The 26,658-nt window shown below is 37.0% G+C and overlaps 1 protein-coding gene across 6 annotated transcripts in view; it reads right to left on the bottom strand.

Moving 5' to 3' along the window:
- Unc13b (unc-13 homolog B) overlaps positions 1-26,658 on the bottom strand; it is a 214,574-nt gene that overhangs the window by 64,836 nt on the left and 123,080 nt on the right. For 5 of the 6 annotated variants that reach the window (XM_033758975.1, XM_033758976.1, XM_033758977.1 and 2 more), the window contains exons 12-13: positions 15,924-16,238; positions 13,038-13,128 (exon numbers count right to left, since the gene is read on the bottom strand). In XM_033758975.1, coding sequence (XP_033614866.1) covers positions 13,038-13,128; positions 15,924-16,238 — 406 coding nt within the window. Of the gene's footprint in view, positions 1-13,037; positions 13,129-15,923; positions 16,239-17,707; positions 26,063-26,658 lie in introns of all 6 variants that reach the window. The other variant, XM_033758979.1, reaches the window with a different exon arrangement.

Raw genomic sequence — 26,658 nt, 5'->3', positions numbered from 1 at the left:
GATAACAGGCTATAAAATTGAGAATAAAATGTAACTACTAGTGGAAACAAAAACTAGTTTTTTTGTTTGTTTTTTTAGAAAAACTGACACTCACTCACTCACTCACTCACCATATTAAGAGCTTGCTGCGTGCCAGAGATTGGGGATACAAAGTTAAACTCAGTTCCTATTCTCTAGTTCAGTGCTACTTTTCACTTAGCTTTTATTTAAACTTTATATCAAATTTAAAATACATATTAAAAAGACCAGGGATGTAGCTCAGTGGTACAGAGCATGGCTGGCAAGCACAAGGCCCTAAGTTTGATTGCCAGGTACCACATACACACACACACACACACATATTAAAAATTACATTTTACATCAATATAAACAAATCCTAGATCCAGAAACAGTATCACCAGAAGTCCAGAAGCTCTCCCAAAGGCAATCACTAATCAGATATTGAACATCACAGATTACTTTTGCCTGTTTTTCAACTTAATGTAAAAGCAGTCATAAAGTGTATATTCTTTTAAGAAATACATAATCCTGGGGAACATGCTCACATAGTTCCAGGACAATGCAATAAACATCAAAACTGATTATATATCTAACTACCCAGGACTTTAGGGAGGGCATCAAAGGATGTGACAGCTAAGCTGCCTGGGTGTAAGTGGCAGGCATGACTAGTACTGTCCACAAAATAAATTTTGCAGTGGTATATACAATGGACTTTAAGAAAAATAAATAAAAGCAACAGAGGCTAAACTACAGGCTAAGCAGTAGAGAGGACCTGCACACAAAAGGAAACAGATGAGAACCAAAAGGAAACAGATGAGAACAGTCTGATAAAAGAAACCACAGAAAGAAAAAGAGTAAGATCTGGCAAATGATTGAAGTGGGAGGCAGGAGAAAAGGAAATGGAGAGTGACACCATGATTTTGGGTGGGTGTCTAGCAAAATAATGGTGACATTACTACAAACAGAAAACGAAAGAAGAGGAATAGACACAGGAGGGAAGTTTAAACACTGAGAAACTGTGGTGAACCTAATAGAAAACTAGTCATGAAGGACAGAGTCTACGGGAAAAGGAACAGCTAGATGGATGAATTTGGGAGTCATCAGCCTAGGAAATCTTGCTGAAAATCTGTTGATTGCATCACACAATACCTACCCCTAACAGTAGTTGTTCAATTAAAGGTTCTTAAAGATTAGAGGCTGAGATGCTGATCTGAGATTTAAAGAAATAAGGAGCTGGAGTGCAGCTCAGTGGTAAAACAGCATGTTTAGCATGTGCATGGCACTGGGTTTGATCCAGGGAGTTGGACAGACAGACAGACAGACAGACACAGACGCAGAGATAGAGACAGAGAAGAGGCCTGAGGGGACAACTATAGAAAGACACAGATAGAAAAGAAGCCAGGCAATATGCGAAAGGAAGAAAAAGAATGTAGAGATTCTAAGAACAATGGAAAACAAAATAGTAAATTACAAGAAGCAAGGAGTTTCTTTTGTTAAAAATACAGAATGCTGCAGAGAAAATGAGAATAAAACAAGAAAGTGGGAAATAAAATATTTGACTGCCAGGCCGGGGATTTTGCTCAGCGGTTCAGTAGCCTGCCTTGCAAGCGCAAGGACCCAAGTTCAATCCCCGGTACCAAAAAAAAAAAAAAAAAAAAAAAAAAAATTACACCCCTATTTTTTCCCTCCCTATTTGACTGCCAGGCCGGGGATTTTGCTCAGCGGTTCAGTAGCCTGCCTTGCAAGCGCAAGGACCCAAGTTCAATCCCCGGTACCAAAAAAAAAAAAAAAAAAAAAAAAAAATTGACTGCCAATTATTGCTCTCTCTCCCCTTGCCTATAAGCTCATGAATGATTTTTTTTTAAAGTCTTACAAATAGCCCAATTACACCTAGTAGTATCCACTTAGTCAACTTGATTTAAAATGAAATAATTATATTATTTGCTTCTCTTTTGGATAACTTTGGCAAAAAGATTTTTCTCCTACAGAGGAACAGAGTTCCTTCCAGCCATGTCAAATGTTCTCATTGGCTGGATGGTCAAACAAGCAGCAGGACTCAGATAATGTGTTAGAAAGCCAGACAGTCTGCTTTGCTTGTTATTTAGAAGCAAGTACTTTGGTACAGAGCTCTCAATCTGACTTATTCCATTAGGGTTAATTAAATATCTCCCTTTTGTGATACTGAGCCCAGAAAATGTTACCAGCTAAAGCTAAGGACTGCTACCACTATCTGATACCCTCCTCTAACTACAGACAGGTTAATGGTATCAAGTAACCTCCAAAGGTAAAAGAGGCAGAAGAACTTTGTTTATATTTAAAAGATTTCAAGTTTAATTCCTAAAGAAATCACTAAAGTTTCCCCCCTTTATGCTTCTCTTTGGCATAGCCAAATCACCAGCATCACTACCCTTTTGGGGGCCTTTGCACTTAGCTACATCCCCAGCCCCCTCCCCTCTATGAGACAGGGTCTTACTAAGTAGCTGAATTGTCCAAACTAGGCTCAAACTTGTAATCCTTCTGCCCCAGCCTCTTAAAGTGCTGGAATTACAGGTATGCGCCATGCCTGGCTATTTACTACTCTTGTACTTTGGTTCCATTATTAAATAAAATAAGAGATATTCGAACAGAAGCAGTGCAATACCATAACAGCTGGCAGATGGTTACTAAGTGACTAATGGGTGAGTAGTATATACAACATGGATACACTAAACACAAGGATGACTCACATCCTGGGAGAACAGAGTGAAAAGGTACAAGGTTTATCATGAAACCCAGAATAGTATGTAATTAAAACTTTATAAACTGTTTATTTCTGAAATTTTTCATGTAATATTTTCAAACTGAGATTGGCTATGAGAAACTGAAACTACAGATCTAAAACAAGTGGTGAAGAGTTAAACAGATTTATATTTGAATCTCAGCTCTCTTACTGGATTCACCCTCTAGCTGGGTGACTCTAGAAAAGTTACCTTTCTAAACATTCAGTTCCCTAATCTAAATGGTCCTAACAACATAGCTTCATTCACTAAATTACTGCGAGGAATTATTCATTGAGCAATACATGTAAAACATCTGTATAATGCTAGAAACATAATAGTATTCAATAAATGCAGTTACTGTGATATTAACAATTATTATGGCCATAGGTGAGATCGAACGAAAAACTATGATATAGGTACCAGAGACTTCAGTGAGTGAATAGGGAGTTATGGGGCAGTTGTAATCTGCTTACAATATGAAGGCAGGGGTAGGGGCAGGTAAAGTAGGGATCTAGGAATGGTTTGGAAGTGGCAGAAGTATTCAGAGAAAATCAACTTTTAACTCAGCAATACATGGAGCATACAAAAAGGCTTCACCATAGAAAGCTTCAGAGAACAGCTCATGTTTCAGGCAAATTGAGAGGTAGAGAATGTACTGGTCTGGTCTCAGATATCAGCTAAAGTCTCCTTAGTTTGCTGAACGGCAGAAAGGGCCTGATAGGAGTAAGGGCTGTGTCACAGCATTCAGGGCAGGAGCAAAAGCCCTTTTCCAGGGGAGGACTCTCTTAGGTTCATGAAGCAGCAGTGGGGCCTGATCTTGGGAAGGGCCTACTATGAGTTGGGAAGGGGTGCCAAAAACTGTGAAGCATTCAGGCCTATGGGCAGGATTTGTATTATAGCAGTATAGAAAAAGCTTAAGATTCATCAATAGAAGACACAGTAAACATATATTATAATACATCCACAGAAAGAAATATTATGTAGCTATTTTAAAAAGCATTCTGCTAATAGAAAATTTCCATAGCTGTTAACACAGAAGTAGCTATACTTGTACTAATAAAGGAAGATCCCCAAGGTACAGAAATAAATAAAAACCAAAAAAGAGGTCAATTGGTGCACATGTTTGTAGATACATGGACTATCTGGACTAACTCACAAGACGGTATCAATATGATGTAGGAAAAGTGACTGGATGCCCAAAAATCTGAAGTAAGAGGGAAACTTTATATTAGACATACCATTTTTGTTTAGTTTTATATTTACTACTTATTTAAAGCATTATGTTTTTGTCCTTGGTATCAGGGATTCAAGACAGGGCCTTACACTGAGCTATATGGCCTAATCCATTTTTATTTTGGGACAGGGTCTTGCTAAATTTCCCAGGCTGACCTTGAATTTCCAATGCTCCTGCCTTAGTCTCCCAAGTAGCTGGGATTATAAGCAAGTGAAACTGTGCTAGGATCTTTTAAGTGTTTAACATCATTTAACAGAAAAGGTAGTGAGAATGCTGAAAGATTGTGGGGAAAAAAAAGAGGGATCAGAAACTAGTAGTCTCCATGAGGGCAAGAGTTAAGAAATGAGAAGTTAAGGTCAGCAGCCATTACCAGGGAAAATCATGGAGTTTGAGATTATGGAGAGTATTTTCCTGGCGCCAAGTCTTAGAGGTAGTGTCCTCCCTGCCTTGACCATTTTCTCCCCCAAGAGATCCCTTTTTCAGGGCTTCAGTTATACAGTAAGTCTCTTTTAGGAGGGTGGAATCACAAGAAAGAGCAGAATTTTTCAGGGAAGAGCTGATTCACTCTCTGTCTTTGTGATAGCTCCTGAGAAAATGCTCTCAGACTGACCCAGCTATAATTTTGGAACTCCTGGGACTGCCCCATTTAGACTCAAGCCTTCTAATCTATATGCACAGTTTTGTCTCTGCTAACCCAGGCTCTCCTTTCTCAGCTTTCTTCAACAGCCCAAGAGCTCCTGTCAAACCTTCCTTATGACCTATCTCTATGCCTTCTCCCTCACTGTCCCTTCTTCCACCTGGAACACCCACCTACCTGCTGCCACCACAGTCTCCGTTTCTAGAGCTAAAAGTCTCACCTCCTCCCCCAGATTTTTCTGCAGCTAAGCCAAATAAGGTACAGATTCATATCCATTTCCACCCACACTACCAGCATTACTGCCTCATCAGCATTAACAATGTCATCAAACAATTATTAAGTGCATGTGGCCAGGTACTCAGCCAGAGGATATAGACATGACCCTGTACAGTTTCTGCCTTCAAATTGCCAACAGTCTTACAAGAATGACGTAAGTATGGCTAGGTTTCTATGGTAGTTCTCAGTCTATTTAATGCAATATTAGCTAAGTAAATATAAATAAACACAGGTTTATGGGAAATATGCAAATCATTAATAATTGGAGAAATTAAAATTGAAACAATGGAATACCACTCATTGGTCAAATTTGCTAAAATTATAATGTTGGGGCATTTAAATACTAAAAACACAAATTGGATAGTTTTATGAATATAAATTTAGAAGTTCATCAAAAGTCTTTAAAAATAATACATGTTTTGGCCAGGTGTGAAGGTACATGTCTGAAACCCCAGCTCCTTGGAAGGCCCCTTGGAAGGCTGAGATGGAAGGAGTGCAACTTGACACCAGCCAGGGTAGCTTTGTGAGACTCTGTCCCAAAATTTAAAAAATAAAAAGACCTGGGGAGGTAGCTTAGTGGTAGAATGCTTGCCTAGCATGTGTGAAGCCCTGGGTTCAATCCCCAGTACTACAAAAAAGAAAAAGAATATACTCTTTAATTCAGTAACTTGCTTGAATCTATTTGTGTCTCTTACCATGCACTAAACTAAAATTGAAATGGATCAAAGATCTAAATATTAAAACAGAAACACTAGATCTGCTGGAAGGGAGAATAGGTAGAATTCTTGAAGACATAGATGTAGACAACGACTTTATGAATAAAACCGCGATCACATAGGGAATATTATAAAGAATCAATAGCTTATTAAAAAGCTTTTGCACAGCAAAAGAAATCATCAACAGAGTGAAGGGACAACCCACAGAGTAGGTAAAATTTTTTGCTAGCTGTTCCTCAAAGAACTAATATCTAGGATATATTAAGAATTCAAAAAACCAGACCCCCCCAAATTTAAAGGCCCAATCCAAAAATGAGCGTCTGAAATGAATACACATTTCTCAGATGAAATACAAATGGCAAATAAATATATGAAAAGTTGTTCAGCATCACTGGTCACATTTCAGAGATGCAAATTAAAACAATGCCAAGATTTCATCTCACTGCAGAAAGAATGGCAATTATCGAGAAATCAAACAATAACAAGTGCTGGTGGGACTATGGCGAAGAAGGAACTCTTCTCCACTGTTGCTGGGACTGCTGCAACAACTGTAGAAATCAGAGTGGAGATTCCTCAAAAAACTATAATTAGTGGTTCCTTTTGACCCAGCTATTCCCCTTCTTAGTATCTTCCCAAGAATTAAAAATATCATATCACAGTAATATATAACACCCATATTTATAGCAGCACAATTCATAATAGCTAAATCTTGTTAACAGCCCAAATGCCTATCAACTGACGAATGGATAAAGATGTGGTTTTTAAAAATACAATAGAGTACTATTCAGCCACTAAGAAGGAAAAACTTGAGATATTTCTAGGTAAATGGATGCACCTTGAGACCATACTCTAATGAAATAAATCAACCTGGTGTGAGAAACTGAAAGTGTAAATAAGGACCAAAATATGTAATAGATGTTGTGAATTAGGAAGAAAATACTCACATGGGAAGGGGAATTGGGGGGGAGGAAGAAAAAAGAAAACAAAACAAGAAAAAAAGGAAAAACAGAAACAAAGCTTTTGTAAACAAGGAAGGGAAGAAGGGTTGAAGATAGGATAACAGAATGGGAAAAGGGAAGAATTAAGATATATCATATGCAGGTACAAATTCCCTGTGATGAATGTTATCATTATGTATACATAAAATGTACCAATAAACTTAATGAATAAAATAAAAAGAAAACTAAGTTTTAAAAAATCATAATCATAGCCGGGCATGGTGGTGTACACCTGTAATCCCAGCACTCGGGAGGCTGAGGCAGGAGGATTGCTGTGAGTTCAAGACTAGCCTGGGCTACATAGTGAGTTCCAGGTCAGTCTCAACTACATAGTGAGACCTTGTCACAAAAAAAACAAAAACTAAAACAAAACCATAATCATAAATTAAGATGGGTTTGCATATGATAATGTTCATCATAACATTATTTATAATAAACAAGAACTGTGGAACATTTATATGATGGAATATCATTAATTTATTAATAATCAAAACATTGTGTTCAAAAATATTTAATAACAGAACACAGCTCATAAAAACTAAGTGAGAAAATAAATTTCAGTCATATTATGATCCAAATTTGGCAAATTTATGCTCACATACATACAAATTGTGTAAGAAAACCTTGGTAATGTTAATAGTTGATATTTTGTTGTTACTGGCTTTATTTGTGTGCCTTGGGAAAAGTTAAAAATAGATTTAATTAGAAGTTAAAGAAGTAAATAGAGACCTCTATAGAAAGGATGATGAGCATTTCTCACTAGTTAAGCATCCACAAAAGTTTAGCTAAACACTGTTAGGTTCTATACTGGGGACTAGACTGACAGCAAAAAAAAAAAAAAAAAAAAAAAATAAAAAAAAAAAAAAAAAAAAAAAAAATCATATAAGATGGATATATAATGTAACAATTCTTCATGATTAATGTATTATGTACTGTAAACACATACTAATAAATATTTTTAAATGATAGCCCTGACACTGAAAGAGCTTATAAAAGTATAAAGAAAAGGAAAACACACCAGTAAACAAGTAACTCCATTTCAGCATGGTAAATTCCAATCTAGAAAAAACTGTTCACAAATCCTGGGAACTTTACCCAAAAAAAACTGACACCTGGGTTTTAAAAGATGGGAATGAAAAGTTACATGGATTAAGAGAAAGCATATTCTAGGCATGGGAAGGAACAAATGCAGCAAAGTCTCTTAGAATTTCCAAAAATTTTTTGTTGGAAGTGTTGACTAAACAGGGTAGGAAAGAGGATTTAGGGCTGGGCTAGAAAGGCAAGTAGGATCTACATTAGTGTTTTTCAAACTACTTTTTGTTATGGATCTGGCTTTTTATTCCTGATATGTCATGGTCTGATATATTTTTGGCCCAGACCCTATTTAATGAGACAAGGTCACTGATGTACTTCACGTCATGACAAATTGTCTCTAAATGATCAGCTTCAGTTTCAGTTCTTACTTCATCAGAGACTAGGAACAAACTGTTCTTGGGCTGAGTTGGTCCATGAATCACATTATAAACTGTACTGAGCTAGATCATAAAGGATTTTATAATGAAGGCAATGTGAAGCCACTCAAATATATTTTTTCTCATTTCCTTTTTTGTAAATAATAGCCTTTACTAGGTAGTTTACAATGGCAAGAGAAAGATATTATTTTAAAGAGTGGCTCATTAAACAATAAATTCCTTTGCAATGATAGACTAAGAAAAACACTGACAGCACATATAACAAAGGGTTGATTTCCCTAAAACCAAAAAATACCAACAGTTTGATAGAAAACAGGCAACAGACCATTCAGAGAAAGTAATTATTAATACTCTTTATATACAAAAACATGCTCAACTTTACTAACAAACACAAATATAAACTATTGAGATACTATTACCTAAAAGACTAGCAAAATTCCAAGCTTGACAAACCACTCTATTTGGTTAGGGAAGAAAAAGCAACCTGGTGGTATTACTCCACAGGTGTATCAATTAGTACACTCCCTATGGGAGGTACAGACCCATTAGTATAGTCATGAAACCATCCACAAATATCCTGCTCTATCTCTCTCAAGGTCTGTCATACTACTCACTGGAGTCACGGAAGGCTATAGATAATGCTTTGGCAAGGGAAATGTGAGCAAAAAAGATACATGTAATTTCTGGACAGAAGTTTCAAGACCCATAGCACAGCTTGCTATGTTCTTTCTCATTTGTTAGCTTTTCTTTCCATTTACCATTGTGACTGGCAATATTTCAGATGCTGGTTGCTCCATCAGCCTGAATTACAGAAAGGAGACAACTTAAAGCAGAACTCGGACAAGAAGACATGTAGTTTAGTCGGGGATTTAGCTCAGCAGTTTGGTGGCCTGCCTTGCAAGCGCAAGGACCCGAGTTCAATTCCCAGTACCAAAAAAAAAACAACAAAAAAAACAAAAAACAAGAAGACATGTAGTTTAAGCAAGAAACAAACATTTGTACCAGGTGTGGTGGTGCACACCTGTAATTCCAGCAATTGGGAGGGTGGGGCAGGAGGATTGCTGTGAGTTCAAGGCCAGTCTGAACTACATAGGGAGACCCTGTCTCAAAAAAAGAAAAGAATATTTACTGTTTTTAAGCCACTGACAAATGAGTATCAATTTGGCAATATGTATTAAAATAACAAATTCATTCTCCTCTAAGATATACTTGCACACATGCAAAATGATAAATGTGAAAGGTTTCTCATTTCTAACATGATTTATACCAAATGACTTGGAAAAGAGGACTAGCCAAATACTTGCAGTACATTCACACAATGGAATATTATACAGTTATAAAAAATGAAAAATTACTAGACCTTATAAGGAAGGATCTCCAAGTAAAAAAGTAAAGAATATCCTTAGTGTGAGATTAAAACATATACAGTATTCATATTAGCTTATATCTGCATAAAGAAATTTTACATTGATAAAGTAACAGAAATGATTATCTTGGGAAGAGGGGTGATGGGGTGAAGACAGAAATTTGATTACTCAGGAGGGGGGGTAAATCCTTGATGTTGTCATTTATATTATTCTATCTCATCTCAACCATTTTTCTGGCAAATCTCATCTTAAGTGTAATTGGTATGTTTCTGCCTCTATTAGAACCCTCTTTAAATTCTAGCCTTTCTTTTAGTAACTAATAATCAACTATCAGTTACTTTATCTGTATTTAGAGTATCTTCAGTATTGTTCCACTCAATCAAATAATAACAGCTCTTATTTACTCTTTTTCTTTCTTTCTTTCTTTCTTTCTTTCTTTCTTTCTTTCTTTCTTTCTTACTTACTTACTTACTTACTTACTTACTTACTTACTTACTTACTTACTTACTTTCTTTCTTGGTTTTTTGAGATAGGGTCTCATTATGCAGCCCAGGCTGGCCTTGAACTCACAGTGATCCTCCTGCCTTAGCTTCCTAAATGCTGGGATTACAGGTATGTGCCACCACAGCCAGCTGTTCTTATTTACTCTTGACCATGACCTTTCTTTGATGATTCCAAATTTTAGCAATTGTGCTGCAACACTTTTCTTTTTCCTTTTGGAGAGATAGAACTATCTCCTAAAAACTCATAATTTAAATGTGTCTGCTGTAATATATTCTTATTTTTCTCATTTAGAGATTTTCTTTGACTTGGAGATGATTCTATTTTCCTTTATAATAAGAATTTTAAAACTCTTAATTTTTTTTCCATTAAGTTTATTGGTACATTTAAAGCAAACAATACAGTTACATTTATCACTGGGATCTTGTACCTTTACATGATATATCTTAGTTCTTGTTAGAACTCTTAATTAATGAAAAATTAGAAATAAAAAATTAGTAGCATAACATTGATTCTAAATGTTCATCTAATATATTCATTTACCTCATTTTAGTCTAGATCAATAGACTTCAACTGTTTGAGAGTAGGCAGCCTTATCAAAGCATATATGGCTCAATAAATATAAACTTATTCATTTAAAAATTATATTCAGGTATAATGTAATAATATGTTACTTTAGAAAGCTAAAATGGGAAAGTATAAAGGAAATATTTGTTAAAATATTTACTAATGATAATAGTTTTTTCTGTCACTAGAATACTAGCAGCAATAATTTTTTAGTGAAAACAGTGTGATATAATATACATTATTTTTTAAATCTTGTTTAATATTTAATTATAAAATGACTTGAAGGTTTGGTTCCACATTCAGTTAATTTAATTCTTGGTTTTCATGGCTCTCAAAGCTAAGTAAGATACTGATACTTCAATCACATGAAAAACATATAACTGGTTCCTATGTGCCAATTTTTCAAAGATTTTTTGAAATTTGGCTAATAAATTATCTTCTCACATCAGTCAACTGTTTACAAGAGTCAGAAATATTTTTGTTATTTTTAACAAATAAGTTCAAACCTTAGGTTTTTAATGTATTAATACTCTCTAAGATTTTAGAGCATGCAGTTGTAAGTTTTTATTGGTAATCCTCATTGTTTCAGATAACAAGAGAACACATACACACATTTATACAAATGGAAGCATTTTCAAACATGTGTTCAAAATGCTTTCTCCAGATGGGAATGGCAAAACAATGCTTGTAATCCCAGCACTATGGAAGGCTAAGGCAGGAAGATAGGAAGTTTAAACCCAGCCTGGGCAATTTAGTGATTTAGTGTGACCCTGTATCAACATTTAAAAAAAAAGGATGGGGATGTAGCTCAATGTGAAGAATCTAAATTAAATTCCCAGGACCAGTCAGTACCCCCCGCAAAAGAAAATGCTTTTCTCCAAAGTAGCACCTTTGCAATAATTAAAATACTACCTTCTACATGAAAGATCAAAATAAGGATGCTTATATGAGGTGAGGCCAGAACAATTTGAACATCAAAATAAATGAAAGTAATGGACTACAACTCATGTAATAACCACACAGGAATCCATAAGCCTGTGCCACCAAAGGAGAAAAGAGAAATCTTCTTATAGAACACCAACTAATTAATGCAGAAAAGATATGAAGTTACCATTTGGCAACCACCATTAGAGGTATCAATGGATACCTAGTAGAGATTTGATGAAGAACAAGATACCGACAGTATCACATGTTCTATAAAGCACGTACTAATTACAAAGGAAAACGTGTGCCTTGACAGTGGTGAAACCTGTACAAACATAACTTAACCAAATGATTAAGGCTAAGATTAAAAACAGCAGGACAGGCTGACATCATGCAATGCAATGAAAGGAGTACAGTATGGTTTCTGTGTAATTCTTACCAAGAAAGCATGGCCTGAGTGTAAACCTAAGAAATACTGAATAGACCAAATTTGAAGAACACACTACAAAATGAAAAGGCTTATAACATTTAAAACTGTTGAGGAATTGTATTAGACTAAAGGAGATTAAAGAGCTGTAACTACTAAATGCAACATATTATTTTGGACCAGGTTCTGCATCAAAAATGAAAAAGAGACACTGTTGAAATCATTGGTCAAATTTGTCTGGGTCCTAATGATAGTAGTGTTTTCACTGTTGTTTTCCTGATTTGGATGGTTCAATTGTGATTATTTAGGAGAACAGCCTTATTTTTAGGGAAACACAAACAAAAGTATTTGAAAGTGACAGAATACCATGTATCCCACTTTCTCTCAAGTGGTTCAAAAAAGACTGCTTGTAAAGGAGGAGGAGCAATAAAGCAAACATGAAGTTTCAATTGCTGGAGTAAAGGATACAGAACCAACTTTCCCTTATATTTGAAATTATTTTTAAAAGGGTATGTTAAAAAAAGAGGTATATTTACACGTGTGAGCATGTCTGCATTTTTAATATCTTTCAAATTTTGTATTATTGACAACCACATGTCATCATTCAAAAACATCCCTTCTGCCTATGGATGCCTGTCTTACTGATACACATATAAGGACAGGTCAAGTCCATAACACTGAAAATGGAAAAATACCTATCTTTATTTTTACCTTTTTAAAAAACATTTTTTCAGATCTCAATGTATGATGCTTTGAGTCTTGAATTACGGAATCCTAGAAAAATCTGTGTACCCTATTTCTGGTCGGATATGTATCACTCAGTAGTACTTGAACTGTCTGGCTAAGGAAAACAACTGGCCTAAGAGGTCTAGATATAGCCCTCTACTTAAACTCAAACTTAAATGGCTTCAAAGATATACATAAATAAACTTATAACTGTACCATTAGACACTCAGCTCACTAGCTCTATTTGATTTCCATTAATCAGCATACAAATAATCAAGGCCACCTCCATCTCTTAAGGCTCTGGTTTAATTGCCATGCACCCCCAGAAGCACATGTAAGAAGATGACTAATCACTGACTGTCTCTCAAGCACCATATGGCTCCCAATTTCAAAAGAAAAATTGTCCCAACCATTATTGGAACAGATTTCCTACCTCCTGCAGCTGGAGTCGAACCTTGGTAACTGCTCGGATCCAGTGTGCTCTGGCATGAGTAAATGGTGAAGATGCATTCTCCTCAGGAAGACTTGTAACAAAGGAAAGAATGTTTCTTAAAAATAGTCCATGCCACAAGGTAACAGTGCTCTCAAGGTAAGATTGCCAAATATCTAAAATAAAATGGTTTTTACTCATGCCTACACTTGTTTAGTGATTCAGGCCACTAAAACAGCACAATCCTGAATACTTAATGTGCAAACAAGTCCTCTCTAAAATGACAGCTCCTTTTAGCTTTTCATCTGTTCCTATTCTTCCTTCTCCTGCATTTGCCCAGTAAGGCAGCTTACTGGAACAGTCTTGGATCATGACACTAGAAAAAATGGCAAGAATCTTGAGTCATTGACAAGCACAGAAACCACACAGAGCTATAGAAGCCATTCAACCTCTCTCACCTAACTCTTAAGACCAGTAACCAACCATGGGGTTTTGTTGTTGTTGTTTTTCTTTTTTAGTACTGGAGAACAAACTTGGGACCTTGTGCCTGCAAAGCATGGGGGTTTTACATAGCCTTCCTTAGGACAGATCTTTGCTTCTGCAAATCCTTCCTGCTCCACTAAGTATTTTGGAAGACCTACCAATTCCTAGACTACATAGAAAGTACTTTCCTGCCTTGATCTTGTATCCTCTGAAAAAATGAATAATAAATAACAAGTACCTTTGAGGCAAAAAAAAAAAAAGCCAAAACATATTAAGGGTCTGGGGATTTAGCTCAGTGCTTCTGCTGCCTGCCTTGCAAGTGCAAGGTCCTCAGTTTGAACCCCTGTACCAAACAAACAACCTTTGAGGCAGAAACACTACCTTACATGAGCAGAAGTCATCATCCAGGTTCTTAATGCTTCTCCTTCCTCCCTTTGGAGCAAATAGCCAATCAGAGATTTAGCTCAGTGGTCCCGCTGCCTGCTTTGCAAGAACAAGGTCCGGAGTTTAATCCCCGGTACCCCCCGCCCCAAAAGACGGAGCAAATAGCCACAGTAGCAGACCACTTATACATTTGAAATAAATGGTAGACTCTGATACTATCTACTAAATGGTTCAAGTGTTCTAAAAACATTTGTGGGCACTTCTGGCCAGAGAACTGGGCTTCACATGCATAGCTAGAACCTGAAGGTAAAGAAGGGCAAGCATTCACTGGGAGCACTTCTACTGCTCTACCATGAGCTCAGCCGTAACAATAGTAATCACTATCCAACACCCATAGCAAGTCAGCCCATCAGTGAATCATCAGTCCAGTGAGGGGCTGGTCCAGGGTGAGCTCTCCTGTATGTTTTGCCTGTTAAAAAGCCCCAGAGATGACTAAAACCCAAGAACAGAGAAGGAAAAGAGCAAGTAAGTTTACTTTTTCAAAAAGATATGTGACTTGTCCACTAATCCAATGGTGGAAGAAAAGCACCAACATTCCCTAACTTAACTGGCATTCACTATCCGTCAAGAGGCTTTATATTTATCAGGTCTTCAGATTTAAGAATGTAAGTCATACTTAGCTCTTTTCATTTTTACCGAGTGATTTTCAACAGAGGCAAATTTACCTCTAAAGGAAAATTTGACGTCTGAAGATAGTGTCTCTCCCTCTCTCTCTCTCTCCTTCTCTCTCTCTCTCTCTCTCTCTCTCTCTCTCTTGTTTCTTATTTGTTCTTTGAGACAAGGTCTCAATATGTGGCTCAGGCTGGTGAACTCAATGTATCCCAGGCTGGTTTCAAACTCATGATCCTCCTGCCTTAGCCTCCCAAGTGTTAGGATACAGGCATGCATCATCATGTTCAGCTGGAAACAGTTCTGAGAGTTGCTACTGGAATCAAGCGTAGAGGTCATGGACCCTATACTGAACACCCTATAATGCATATGCTAGGTCCCCATAAGAATTGTCTCTCCCAAAACATCAGTGCAAAGACTGAGGGACTTGCTATGCATCAACTTTTCTGCTACTCTAACCAATTTAGCTCAATAATAGTGACAACACTCAAACTCTGTACTGATCATTATAAGAATATTAGAAGAGTAAGCTTTAAATTTGTCTTCTTATGGATAGAAACTGCTAAGCAAACCATTGGGACCTGGAAGGAGGGAAGAGTAGGTAACTTCATTATAAGATTATTAGAAGAGTAAGCTTTAAATTGTCTTCTTATGGATAGAAACTGCTAAACAAACCACTGGGACCTGGAGGGAGAGAAGAGTAGGTTAAATAAAACCAGTCCTCTAGATCAATTCCTTAACTCTGTTCTGATTTTGCTCGCCCAGGGTACAACAAAACAACAATGTTCACAACAGAAGTTAAAACATCAATAGAGTAGGAAGCCAGACAAAGGGCCAAAAGCATCCCCTGCAGGGCTCAGGGCATCTCACACAGAGACTGCCTTGTGTGGGGTCAAGCACTCCAGATTTGAATGGAGCATGGTGGCACACACCTATAGGAGGACTGCTGAGAATTAGAGGCCAGCCTGGGCCATATACTGTAATGAGTTCAAGGCTGGCCTGAAGAACTACATACTGAGACCCTGTCTCAAAAAAAAAAAAAAAAAAAAAAAAAAGGAGGGGCTTGAAGGGGGAATGGGATAAAATAAAATTTATTTTTTTAAAAAACAGAACTTCAGGTTCAAGGGATTCTGGTACACTGCAGTTTATTGACTACAAAGAATCCAAGTGTTCTTTAGAGATCCCCAAAATATCTTGGAATTATACCAAAATTCAAAGGAAGCAGTGCAGAGATGAGTATGGTTGTCTTGCTCCCTACCATACCCAGCTTCAGAGAAACAAATGAAAAGCATTTATATTCAGTAATACTACAGAGGAGCTACTAAGGAAGCATGTGAGGCAGCCATCACCTACCTCTCCTGGGGGCCTACGACAGGGTCTTTGTGTAGCACCAGATCTGGGGGAGGATGGGCTATGACATCTTCCGTAGTCTCCTTGGGTCCACATGTTCTCCCCTTCTCTGCTTCACTTCTCACCTCCAAGGCTCTCTCTTGTTCTCCAAATCTGGCCTGGCCATCTCTGGAGAGGCTGCCAGAGCTGTGGCAGGAATGAATTGAGTCCTGCTCACGACGGTCATCATCTTGCTCATGATACTGGTCTAGTTCACTCAGCTGAGAGCTTCCTTGACTCACATTACAGGAGGAGCCATACCTACTACTGCTGGTGGGGCTGTAGAATGAGAGAAAGGCAGATTAGTAAATAATGCAAACCAGGGACGAGGGCATAAGCATGGATAAATTACTACAATTACTACATCAGGACAGTACTCACTAGGAAAAAGAAGACCAAAGTTCACAAACCACAAAAATTAGGTCTATTTAGCAGAAACACAATAGGAAAATACATAATATGCTGGATTCTCTAACAGCATTTAACCTCTTGCCTGTGACTTTGAAGAGTATCATAATGAGTTACTTGCAAGTAAGATTAAAATGGCCTATTTCTTACTCCTAAAATTCCCTATTCAGTCTTCTAAAGAAACTTGTCCAGTGGTTATGATGTTTTCTAATTCCCATGTAGTAAAATGGAGTAAATGAGTCCTGCTTCCCTTTGCTATTAATTAATAAACTGAGGTCTTCACTTATTGCCCTACAACTATAAATGTGTATGCCTCTACCTCAGCATGAGTGGAGAGTGGACATATTTCTCCATATATCTCTCAGTCATTTGAAGGAAGAAGTAATAGAAGCTATCATATGTCAGTAGAATAGGTACCAAGTCACTATTCTGTCTCCTTCCCTCCCTTCCTCTCCCTTTCCCTCTCCTTCTCCTCCTTCTCCCTCTTTCTCTCAGCTTCTGACCAATCCTAATCCCTTTGGACATGTTTGAGCCAGAGTTCACTGTATGGTGCTTCTTCTTAGGGGAAATAATACTATCTTCTGCAGATGGACCCCAACCAATGCTCTAGACTGAAGAACAGAAAAGGGTAGTCCTGTGTTCAAGACTTTACTCAAAACATTTACCAGACATCAGTCCCTGACTTTTAATGCTCTTGGGACTGGTGTCTGATAAATACTTTGAGTAACATCACACAGAAACTCAGGACTTTTATTGTAGTTCTTCCACCTGAAGCCTTGTGGTACCCTGGTATTAGAGAATGATACCACAGTAGTTACACAAATTCATGTGCTATAGGATATAGAATATAGATTATGGTAAGCCATCCTTTACACTTTGTATTTTACTTAATACCTTTATTGCCACTGGAAGAAGCATCTTAGAAGACTTGGAAAACCAAAGCAAAGTAAGTTTTTCTCCACCTACCATAAGTTATAAGTGCCTAAGGCCCAAGGCAGCATCCTATCCAATTATGTAGTTATAATAGACATATACCACATAAATACTTGCTACCTCTTCCTGCTTTGTTTTCTCCAATCCACATTATGAAAGGAGAAGCAAACCAGAGTGATTAAATCTCAGGGCCTAGCTTTAAGCAGGACACTCCTTGTTCCAATAAAGAATTAAAAGGAGAGGATGAAAATATCCACCCATTTAACCCCTAAATAACATGACAGTCAAGTGGTAGGAAAGACACAGACAGGATAAAAAGCAATTTAAAATAATCTACCACTAAGTCATTTGCATCATAAATGGCCCATTTCTTAAAACCATTTATGATGCTCGAGTTTAGAACAGGCCTTTTGCTGGTCACTGGGTCCTTGATGTCACTCAGATTGACTGGCTGCTGTGCATGTGAAACAGAGTTGGTGTTCGCTGACAACACCTCCTCTACATGTTTTTCTGGCTGGTGAAATAATTCAGAGACAGTGCTGTGCTCCTCTTCAGGTTTTCCTGATGGACAAGTGGAACCAGAGAGGTTGCCTCCTGTACCCCGATGTTCTCCAGATGCTGAGATTTCCAGCTGGTTTTCCATTTCTCCAGGCTCTGAAAGCCCATGAATACAGATACTTGGCCTAGCCTCCAGCTGCTCAGAGGTCACAGAAGGCTGTTCATGAGTACTGACCTCAGCTGGCTCTACACTGGCCCCAAATATTTGAGAAGACTTCAAAGCTTTGTTAGCCTCACTGGAGTTCAGGCCCTCCTTTTTGCTGATAACCAGAACTAGAGGGGAAGATTCTGCAGGCATTTGTTCAGGGCTCCCTTTGTTCTCTTTTGGCCATGGAAAGGAAAGATCTAGTATCTTTCCAAATCCTACCTTTGGATCATTTTCTAGTCTACTCCCTCTCCCTTCACTACCTCCCTCAAATAGAGTTGATAACTTTTTAAAACTAGACATTAAACTAGTTCCTAATGCTTTGTTATCAGAAGAGTGAGGTGAGGAAAAGAAAGAGCTCAATGTCTTCCCACAGTCAGTAGTAGAGGATGAGAAGTGTAGCTTTGGGCAACTGGTCATGTTTGGAATCTCAAAATGAGGTCTTGGCTGCTCTGTCTCCTGAGGGATTGCAGGTGAATCTTTCTCAGCATGAAGTGTCCCACAACTTTTGCTGGCACAAAGAACAGGTCTCTCTGGCAAAGGATGGGCACTGTACCCTTGGCTTTCTGTTGTGGCACTCTTTTTGAAACTTGCCTCATTAAACAGTGTGGTGTGGGTTTCTAGTGAACTGGTTACATGCAGTTCCAAGAAGTCTTCATTTATGGAGGCAGTTTGAATAGCTGACTCTGGATCAAGAGGAGGAGGTGAATGAAGTGGAGGAAGAAGCTCTTTAGCAATCCCGGTATAACATAGATGCAACTGTGTTGGCAGGAGACTATGTTCTCCTGCAAATGATGCCTTTGTGTCTGTACCCTGCAACAGTCCCATGTCTCCTTCATCACTCAGAGACAATACTCCTTGCTTCATATCATCTTCAGAGATAGAAGAGGTAGCAACTGTGTCAAAATCTTGGGGTCCTGGAATATTTTCAGGAATATTATTTTTTTCAATTTCTATCATCAGTTTGTGATCATCTGATTTTGATGTTATTACACTAATTACATTCATTCTATAACCACTGACAGGAGAGTTTGAAATGAGTCTTGAAGAGGCAGCTTCTCTATACAAACTTTCTGGAGGTACCAATCCTACAGAATCTCTGGAACAACTATTTTGAAGGCATGAAGTAGCTACAAATGGTTCATGTTTATATGTCTCTGGCTTGGGACTTCGAAAAATTTGAAACAACTCACCTTTGAGAGGTTGAGGTGATGCCTCAGAAGAAAGAGAGAAAAAGGAGTTCTTTGGAGATTTTGGAGAGGAGAAAAGTCCAGAGAAAGTTTTAGGAGGTTCAGTTAGAAATTCAGAGAAAGATTTTACTTTGGTCACAAATCCTGAAAACATTTCTACTTTGGAGCCTAGAACTGTTTTGTCTTCCTTTCTGCCTGCATCTTGGTTCTGGAGGGGTCCTTCACAGCCTGGGTCTGGAGAAGCAGCAGCTGACTCCAGAATTCTTGGGGAAATCTTATCAGGAGCCTCTTCTAATGGCAAGTTCAATAAGTCAGTAGTAAATCTTTCATTTTGGTGTTTAGTATACGCATCTAAGTCATTGAGGTCTTTATTCAAATGATTATCAAGAGAAAAACAGTTGGCCAATAAATCACTAGAAAAGGCTTTCTGGTTGAAAGCCTCTTCTTTAGGGGGAGCTACCCCAAGATTCTCTGGGTCAATGAGGAATGTTTCAGTGTGCTCCTGAAATTCTGATGAAGGAGGAACAATATCTTTTTGTAACTGATTTCTCTGGAAAACTAAATATGCCCCTGGTTCAGTACTGGAAGTCACTTTTCCTTGAATTTTCTCTACACTGAACTCATCTGCAAGGTAGGTAACCTCAGTGGTGTTGTTAGTGGAAACACAAGGGAGCATTGGCTGTTCATGAACTACTTCCTGAGCTGTACTGTTTCTATGACCACTAGAACCTTCCCTGGTCATTGTGTCACTGGTGTCTACAAAAACACTTGGCTTCTCACAGGGCTGAGAAGTCACTGGAGCAACAGTTGAAATGCTTTGTTTCCCCCCAGAAGTCTGCTGTTTTTCATCCAAAAAGGCCAAGCTGAAGAAACTAAAAGTACAGCTACTATGAGAAGTATCCTTCTTGATGCCTGAGTGAGTACTGGGGGAAAAAAAAGGAAGTGTGAAGAGCCCATCTGCTTGAGATTTGGTTCTGGGTAAAGTGGCAGAGACTCTGTTCTCAGAATTTTCAGATCTAGTCAAAGAAAATATACTCTTTCTGTTTGGTAGCTCTGGTTGAGATGAAGATGTTGAAGCAATTGAAAAACTCTGGTCTTTATTAGGAAAATGATCTTGTTCATTTTGTCTTTTGTTCAGAATATCAAAAGATGTTTTGTTACTCTTTAGATCTTCTATCACTGTAGACTTGCCACTATTTTCTTTTGAAGAATCTCTGGGAGACTCTTTGAGACTTGTTGAGAAAATAAGATCTGCTGACTGTCGTATTAGGTTGTCCATGAAAGGTTCCTCTTTTTCATTCAAATCATCACTCTGGATCTCCATAGGTGATGGTTCCCTCACCCCACTGTCATCAATAGCAGTCTGTTTGTTCAAGCTACTAACCCTAACCTTTCCTTTAGAGGAAATTGGTTTAGGAGGAAAGTTCCCAATTCTCTGACTCATTAGCTCCACAGGATTAGGAGTTGAATTGACCTCATCCTTATCAGTCACTGAAGAAACAGACATATTTTCAGTGGTCTGTATGGGAGATATATTGGTTTTAAAGAAATCTGCAAGAGTACCAGAAAAATTTGAAGCACCAGAAGATTCTTTCTTTTCTTGAGGTGATGTTTTCTCATTTTTATCACTATTCTTTTCCAAATTTGATGACTCTTCTTTATTCATTTGTGTTTTAAAGAGGTTGAAAAATCCAGATGACTGTTTTTCATTTGTCATCATACTTACTGAAGATTCTTGTCCATGACCAAAGAATTTCAATACACTTTTAAATAATGTTCTCTCGGGCTCTTTGGAAGACTGGTCCTGAGGAAATTCACAATTTTTATGCTCATCCCTACTAAACTGTGGTACAAGAGAAACTGAAACAGAGTCAGCTATAATGATTTTATCATCTTCTACACTTGATTTAGTTTGAGTTGTTTGGCTTACCTGATAACCAGATTTTGACAAACTTTTTTTTTTCATGTGAATATTTCTATGTAAGGGGAATCTTTGCCTCATATTTTTAGTAAACTCTGGTTGCTTAATGCTGGACACTGTCTCTCTCTCTGAATCCTTAAGATAACTTTCTTCCTCCTTTTGGGAATTATTCTGTAATTGCTTATTCAAAATTAATGCTTCAAGACCATCATTTGCAAACTTTGCTAATTTTGACTGTTGATCTATTTTTTGTATGACCAAAGTTTCCAAAGATTCACTTTTACCAAAATTCAAAGTACTTCCAACCAAGGCACCCACTTTGTTTACTGATGATGTTTCTTCTGCCTGCTGTGAGCCTTTAGTCATATCTTCAGGATGAACCAAGGAGGCAACTTCTTCAGATGACTGAAGCCAATGAAAACTGGAAAGGTGAATTGATGAATCTTTAGCTAGAGGCTGGTTCTTATCTCTCTCTATAATTTTATCTCTATTTAAAACATGATCACCAATTGTTTGGGGCTGCTTCCTGAGATCCAGTATATATTCAAGGTCTTCAAAACTACAAGGCCTTTCTTTGAAAGATCTAAAATCTCCTTTAGACTTATGAGGATTATACCCTGAAAAATCTAATGGTTGATCCCTTTGGCCAAAACCTGACTCTTCAAATATCTGTGAAAAACTGTCTAAATTTAGATTAAATGGTCCTTCATTTCTTGGTAAGACGACAGATAAATCAAGAGGGTCATCAATTGATTCTTCAACATACCACAATAATTCATCTTCTTTATCAAGTAATTTAGGGGAAGAAATAAAGCTGTCATCCAACATAATACTTGACAGGTCATTTGTCTGTAAATCATAATTCAAATACCCTTGATAAGAATAATCAGGTATAAATACATATGCATATTGCCCAGTAGAATCAGTAAGGAGAGAATAAATATACTGACTATCATGGAACACATAAAATCCATAATATCCATCTTCTGAGGGCCACCAGATTCCACTTTCAAGACATGATAACCATTCCTGGCATTCATAACCAAAATTTGAAAAACTAAAGTTTTCATCCACTTTTAATGAGTCTTGATAAACTGTGGAACATGTAGTTTTCTCATAATTTGAAGAATAACTCAGGTCAATAGGCAATTCTTCTACTGAATTCTTAGTATCATTAACTGGAAGATAAACAGAACTTCCATATAATGGGTTAGCTGCCCACACATCACCTCTTAATAAGTAATCTTCATTAAATACTAACTGGTTGGATGATTCATATGGTAAGTCACACCAAATGACACTGCTTGGATTTATCCTCCAATCCATAATAGTTCCATTTTGATCTTTTTGGCAAAAATATATTCCTGTGTTTTCTGAGTCAGGCCACAAGAAACAATCCATGGAAGGAAATGTATTTTGACTTAACAAATAATAAACTGGCTGAAATTTTCTGGAGTTTTTAGAGAGATCATTTATGTCAGTGTCCCATTCAGAACAGAAAGGACTGTTCATCTCTTCAAATGTCTGACAGTGGTTTGGTTTATTATAAATGTTAGTATTTACTACAGGTGAATTTGATGTGCTTAAACTTTCATGTAGTTTTGCCTCAAAAATCTGGTTTGGCATTGACCTCTTAGCCAAAGATTTCTCAAAGAGGCCCTGTTCAGCACTGGGAGCATAGTGAAGTACTACATTCTCAGAAGAGGGGCAATACTTTTCACTTTCCTGGTTTTTCCAAGTAGGAAGGCAGCAATGATTATCAACCCAAGCGTGAGATGGTGGTATGTTTTCTTCAGATAATGATATGGGGCTATAAGTTTGTTTTTCAACCTGGTACCTCTGGTTCTCAGAAATCACAAATGAAGTAGCAGGGATGTCATACAAAGATAAATGCTTATTTCCATTCATACTTTTTATGTCACCTAAAGAAATAAATTTTGCTTCATCTAGTTTACAGTCATTCATACTGTTATTTGATACTGAGTTAGATATTACAGAGAGTAATAATCTTGGGGTACTATTTATGTGATGGGACTCATCATTTTTCAAATTTAATTCTTGTCTATTAAACAAGTTTTCAGAAGAAAACCTGTTGAACAGACCAGAAAGGAGGCTTCCTTGGGTCCCTTTTGTCAAAGTTTTATCTACAACTTTGGCTTCATTAATATCATTAACCAAAGTGGGTTTTGAAATGGTAGAAAAAAACTCTAAAAAAGAGTCTGTTGAAAATGTCATTTGTGTAAGATTTTTATCTTCTCTTGAAAGATCTGAAGTTGCATGTTCTTTAGTCAAAACTCCAGAGACAGCTAAGGTATCTCTTTCACAATTTTCTACTGCTGTGTGGTCACTTGTATTTAATTTCCTTATATTCTCTAGTTTCCCCAAATCATTATTAACATCTAGGGTTGAATCACATTTTACTGCATTAAGTTTGGCACTATCGGTACAATTTATTTGGTCATTCTTATTAAATTCCTCTGTACTGCCAGATTTCCTTAGATCCTTATGAATATTTGGAAGTGAACTAGATTTTATTGAACTAAGTTTGATGGTTTTGGGCTGACTTATTTGGTCATTCTTATTAAATTCCTCTATGCTACTAGATTTCCCCAGATCATTATGAATATTTGGAACTGAACTAGATTTTATTGAATTAAGTTTGGCATCTTTATGGTGATCAGTGGTTGCTGCTGACCCATGAAAACACCAGTCATTAACAATGCTACAACTATCAGTGAAAGGAAATTTAAACAAAGGAAAAATGCTTCCTTTTTCTCTTAAATCCTGCTGCTTTTCAGAATGACTAAGAACTCTCAAAAATGGAATATGTAGTTTTCCACTAAATTCAAAGGAGTGTCCATCTTTCTTATAATCCCTTTCCCATCCATCTTCCTCCACCTGATCAATTTTTACAAATTCTGACAAAGTGTCTTTTGAACATGTCTCACTAGAAGAAGTGAACAAAAACTGGCTGAATGATTTCCTAAGAGGCTCAAGGAAATCATCACCACCAGTAATTCTGTTGTCCTCTACAGGCTTTGAGGAAGCCTCTTTGTTTGCAGTTCTACTGCCAGATATACAAAGATGTCTTGAAGTATCTTTGGCACAAATTTTTGGTTGATCTGGTGACAGAGACAGACCTTCATCTTCACAGGATTTTTCTTTCAACAGACTCTCAATATCATCTTTCTTATTTGTATAATTAGCTAGCTTTGGAGGTCCATTTGCCTTTTCAGAGAACAAATCACTTACTGACATTTGAAACTTTCCTGTAGTTCCTCCATCACTCTTATTTAAAGCAGCAATAATACTACTGTGATTGTCAAGGTTGCCCTCCCTTTGATTTGACTCTGAACCACACTCAACAAAGCTTTCCCTCCTTGGTGTCTTGATCTGGTCATCTTTTCTGGTTTCTTCTTTTTCTGAAAAGATCTTTAGGGGTTTCAGCATGCTAAAAACAGACTTTATAACTGAACTCTGACTCTGTGGAGCTGAGTTCCTTCCAGTTGTTTCTGTTGCATCCTGAAAGCTTAAACTGCCAATCTTATTATCCATGTGCTCACTGTCAAGAGTTCTGCCTTGTCTCCTAATGTCTGTACCATCAACTGCTTGAGAGGATAATGAAAATTGTAGAGAAAAATCTTTTCCTAATACTGAGTTGGCACTGGGTCTAGATCCGAGATTAATTGTCACTGCTTGATTGAAAGGTTCTGTTTTCTCTGGAACTACATAAACCAATTTTTCCACAGAGGTTGTGAGGTTCTTTGTGCCTGAACCCACTTTCTCTGTGAGTGAAGTGAATAAAGAACCAATAGCACATTTTACTCCATTAAGTTCAGGGAAAGATGTGGCCTTGACATCCTTGCAAATAGATAAAGGCAGTATTTGACCCTCAGGCATTTTCTGTTCTGCATTATTGGGTTCAACAGTACTTTTATGTTTGTGTGTTTTTTTAGCTGTTGAAACAGAACCAAATCTATTAATCTCCTCTTCCTTCTCTGCTAAATATTCTGACACTGTTTCTACCAAACAATGAAGTTCATCCATTGCATCAGAATAGTCCTCCTTGGGCTCCACAGTAGAGGAAGGGATGATCTCTCCCATGGAACACCCAGAAAGATCTCCAACTGTGTTTATATTACAATTCATCCTTTGTAATGGCAATGCTGGGTCTGACACATAATATTTATCAGCAAATTCTCCAACATGATGGACCCTGGATGGATGCCACATTGGTGATAGTAAACGTTCCTGCTCTTCAGAAATGGGAGAATCCATGAGTTCTTCAGAAGTACTACTAGTAGAATCTTCAAGAGTATCTAAAGGAGTAAAATTAGGAACATGCTGGTTTAGACTGGATGACTTTTCACAGTTCATTAAATAATAGGGTAGATCATAATGACCTTCTAACTTAGTGGTCCACATGCCACTCTTAACCACAAATCCACTTTTATAGGGGTGCAAAGATGGATAATTTTGTTTCTTCTTTTCAATGTGGCAATTATAATTTTCAGTATCAAGATAGATACCTTTGCAGTTAGTCTTATTGCTAGATTTATCATCATATTGTCTTCTTTCGCTATGTTCAAAATGACCATATAAGGGTTTCTTTTTGCTTCTGTCTATTATATCATATTTCTGATGATAGCTGGAGAGTACAGATGTTTCAAACTCATGATCAAAATGAATTGCAGAAGAGAATTCTGTTTGTTGGTTCCAAGATGGTTTCTTTTCCCAGTTGTATTTTGGTTGTTCTTGTTTATCAGTTTTTGAAAGGATTCTACTTTCTTTCATCTCTGCTTCCTTAAAGTTAATGTTGTTATTTTCTAGAAAGTCTTGTGATATTTTTTCCTCTATCTCCTCATATATATCTTCTTGCTCTTCATAATCAACATCAGAATAAGCTGAAATAATCCTAATTTTGTCATTTCTAGTCTGTGTGCCTTGTCTGATGTAAGGGGTTAAAATTGGAGTAACAGCAACACAAAGAAAAAAGGAGAAACAAGGAAAAGAAAAAAACAAGGTATAAGACTGAGTATCTGTTCAATAAAAGGTTAGAATAAAATTGTCCAGACTAAAAAATATGAAAAGGAAATCCACATATTCCTATCATTATTTCATTGTAGTCAGTTTTTTCCATATCAAAAACGAACAGCTTTAATAACAATTGCTAAATCTTTTATTTGTTCCCATTTGTTGTTGCTAGTTTTAGTTTTTAAGAAACAAAAAATTTAAACATGTTTTATCAATACTGAGATTGTATCTGTGATGCCAAAATTTAGAACTGTTAAGAAAACACATTGAGAATTAAAGAAACCTAATTTTGTAAATATGCTTAAGTATAAAAAGAAGACAAATTATTATTACATTTTAGACTGTATAGACAAGAATACATCCAAACATATTTTAAAGAAAAAAAATTCATTAAAAAGTAACTTTTACCTATCAGAAGTATAACCTTGCTATGTTACCCAAACCAGCAAATTATTTAAAGCATTGTAAACTATCTTTTGCAAAATCCAAAGGCTGTACATATTGAGGATC

The sequence above is a fragment of the Fukomys damarensis genome, unplaced genomic scaffold, assembly GCF_012274545.1.
Source record: "Fukomys damarensis isolate Sample0158 unplaced genomic scaffold, DMR_v1.0_HiC HiC_scaffold_36, whole genome shotgun sequence".
NCBI lineage: Eukaryota > Metazoa > Chordata > Mammalia > Rodentia > Bathyergidae > Fukomys > Fukomys damarensis.
Note: the sequence above shows the minus strand (reverse complement) of the source record. Positions and strands in the feature narration are given on the sequence as shown.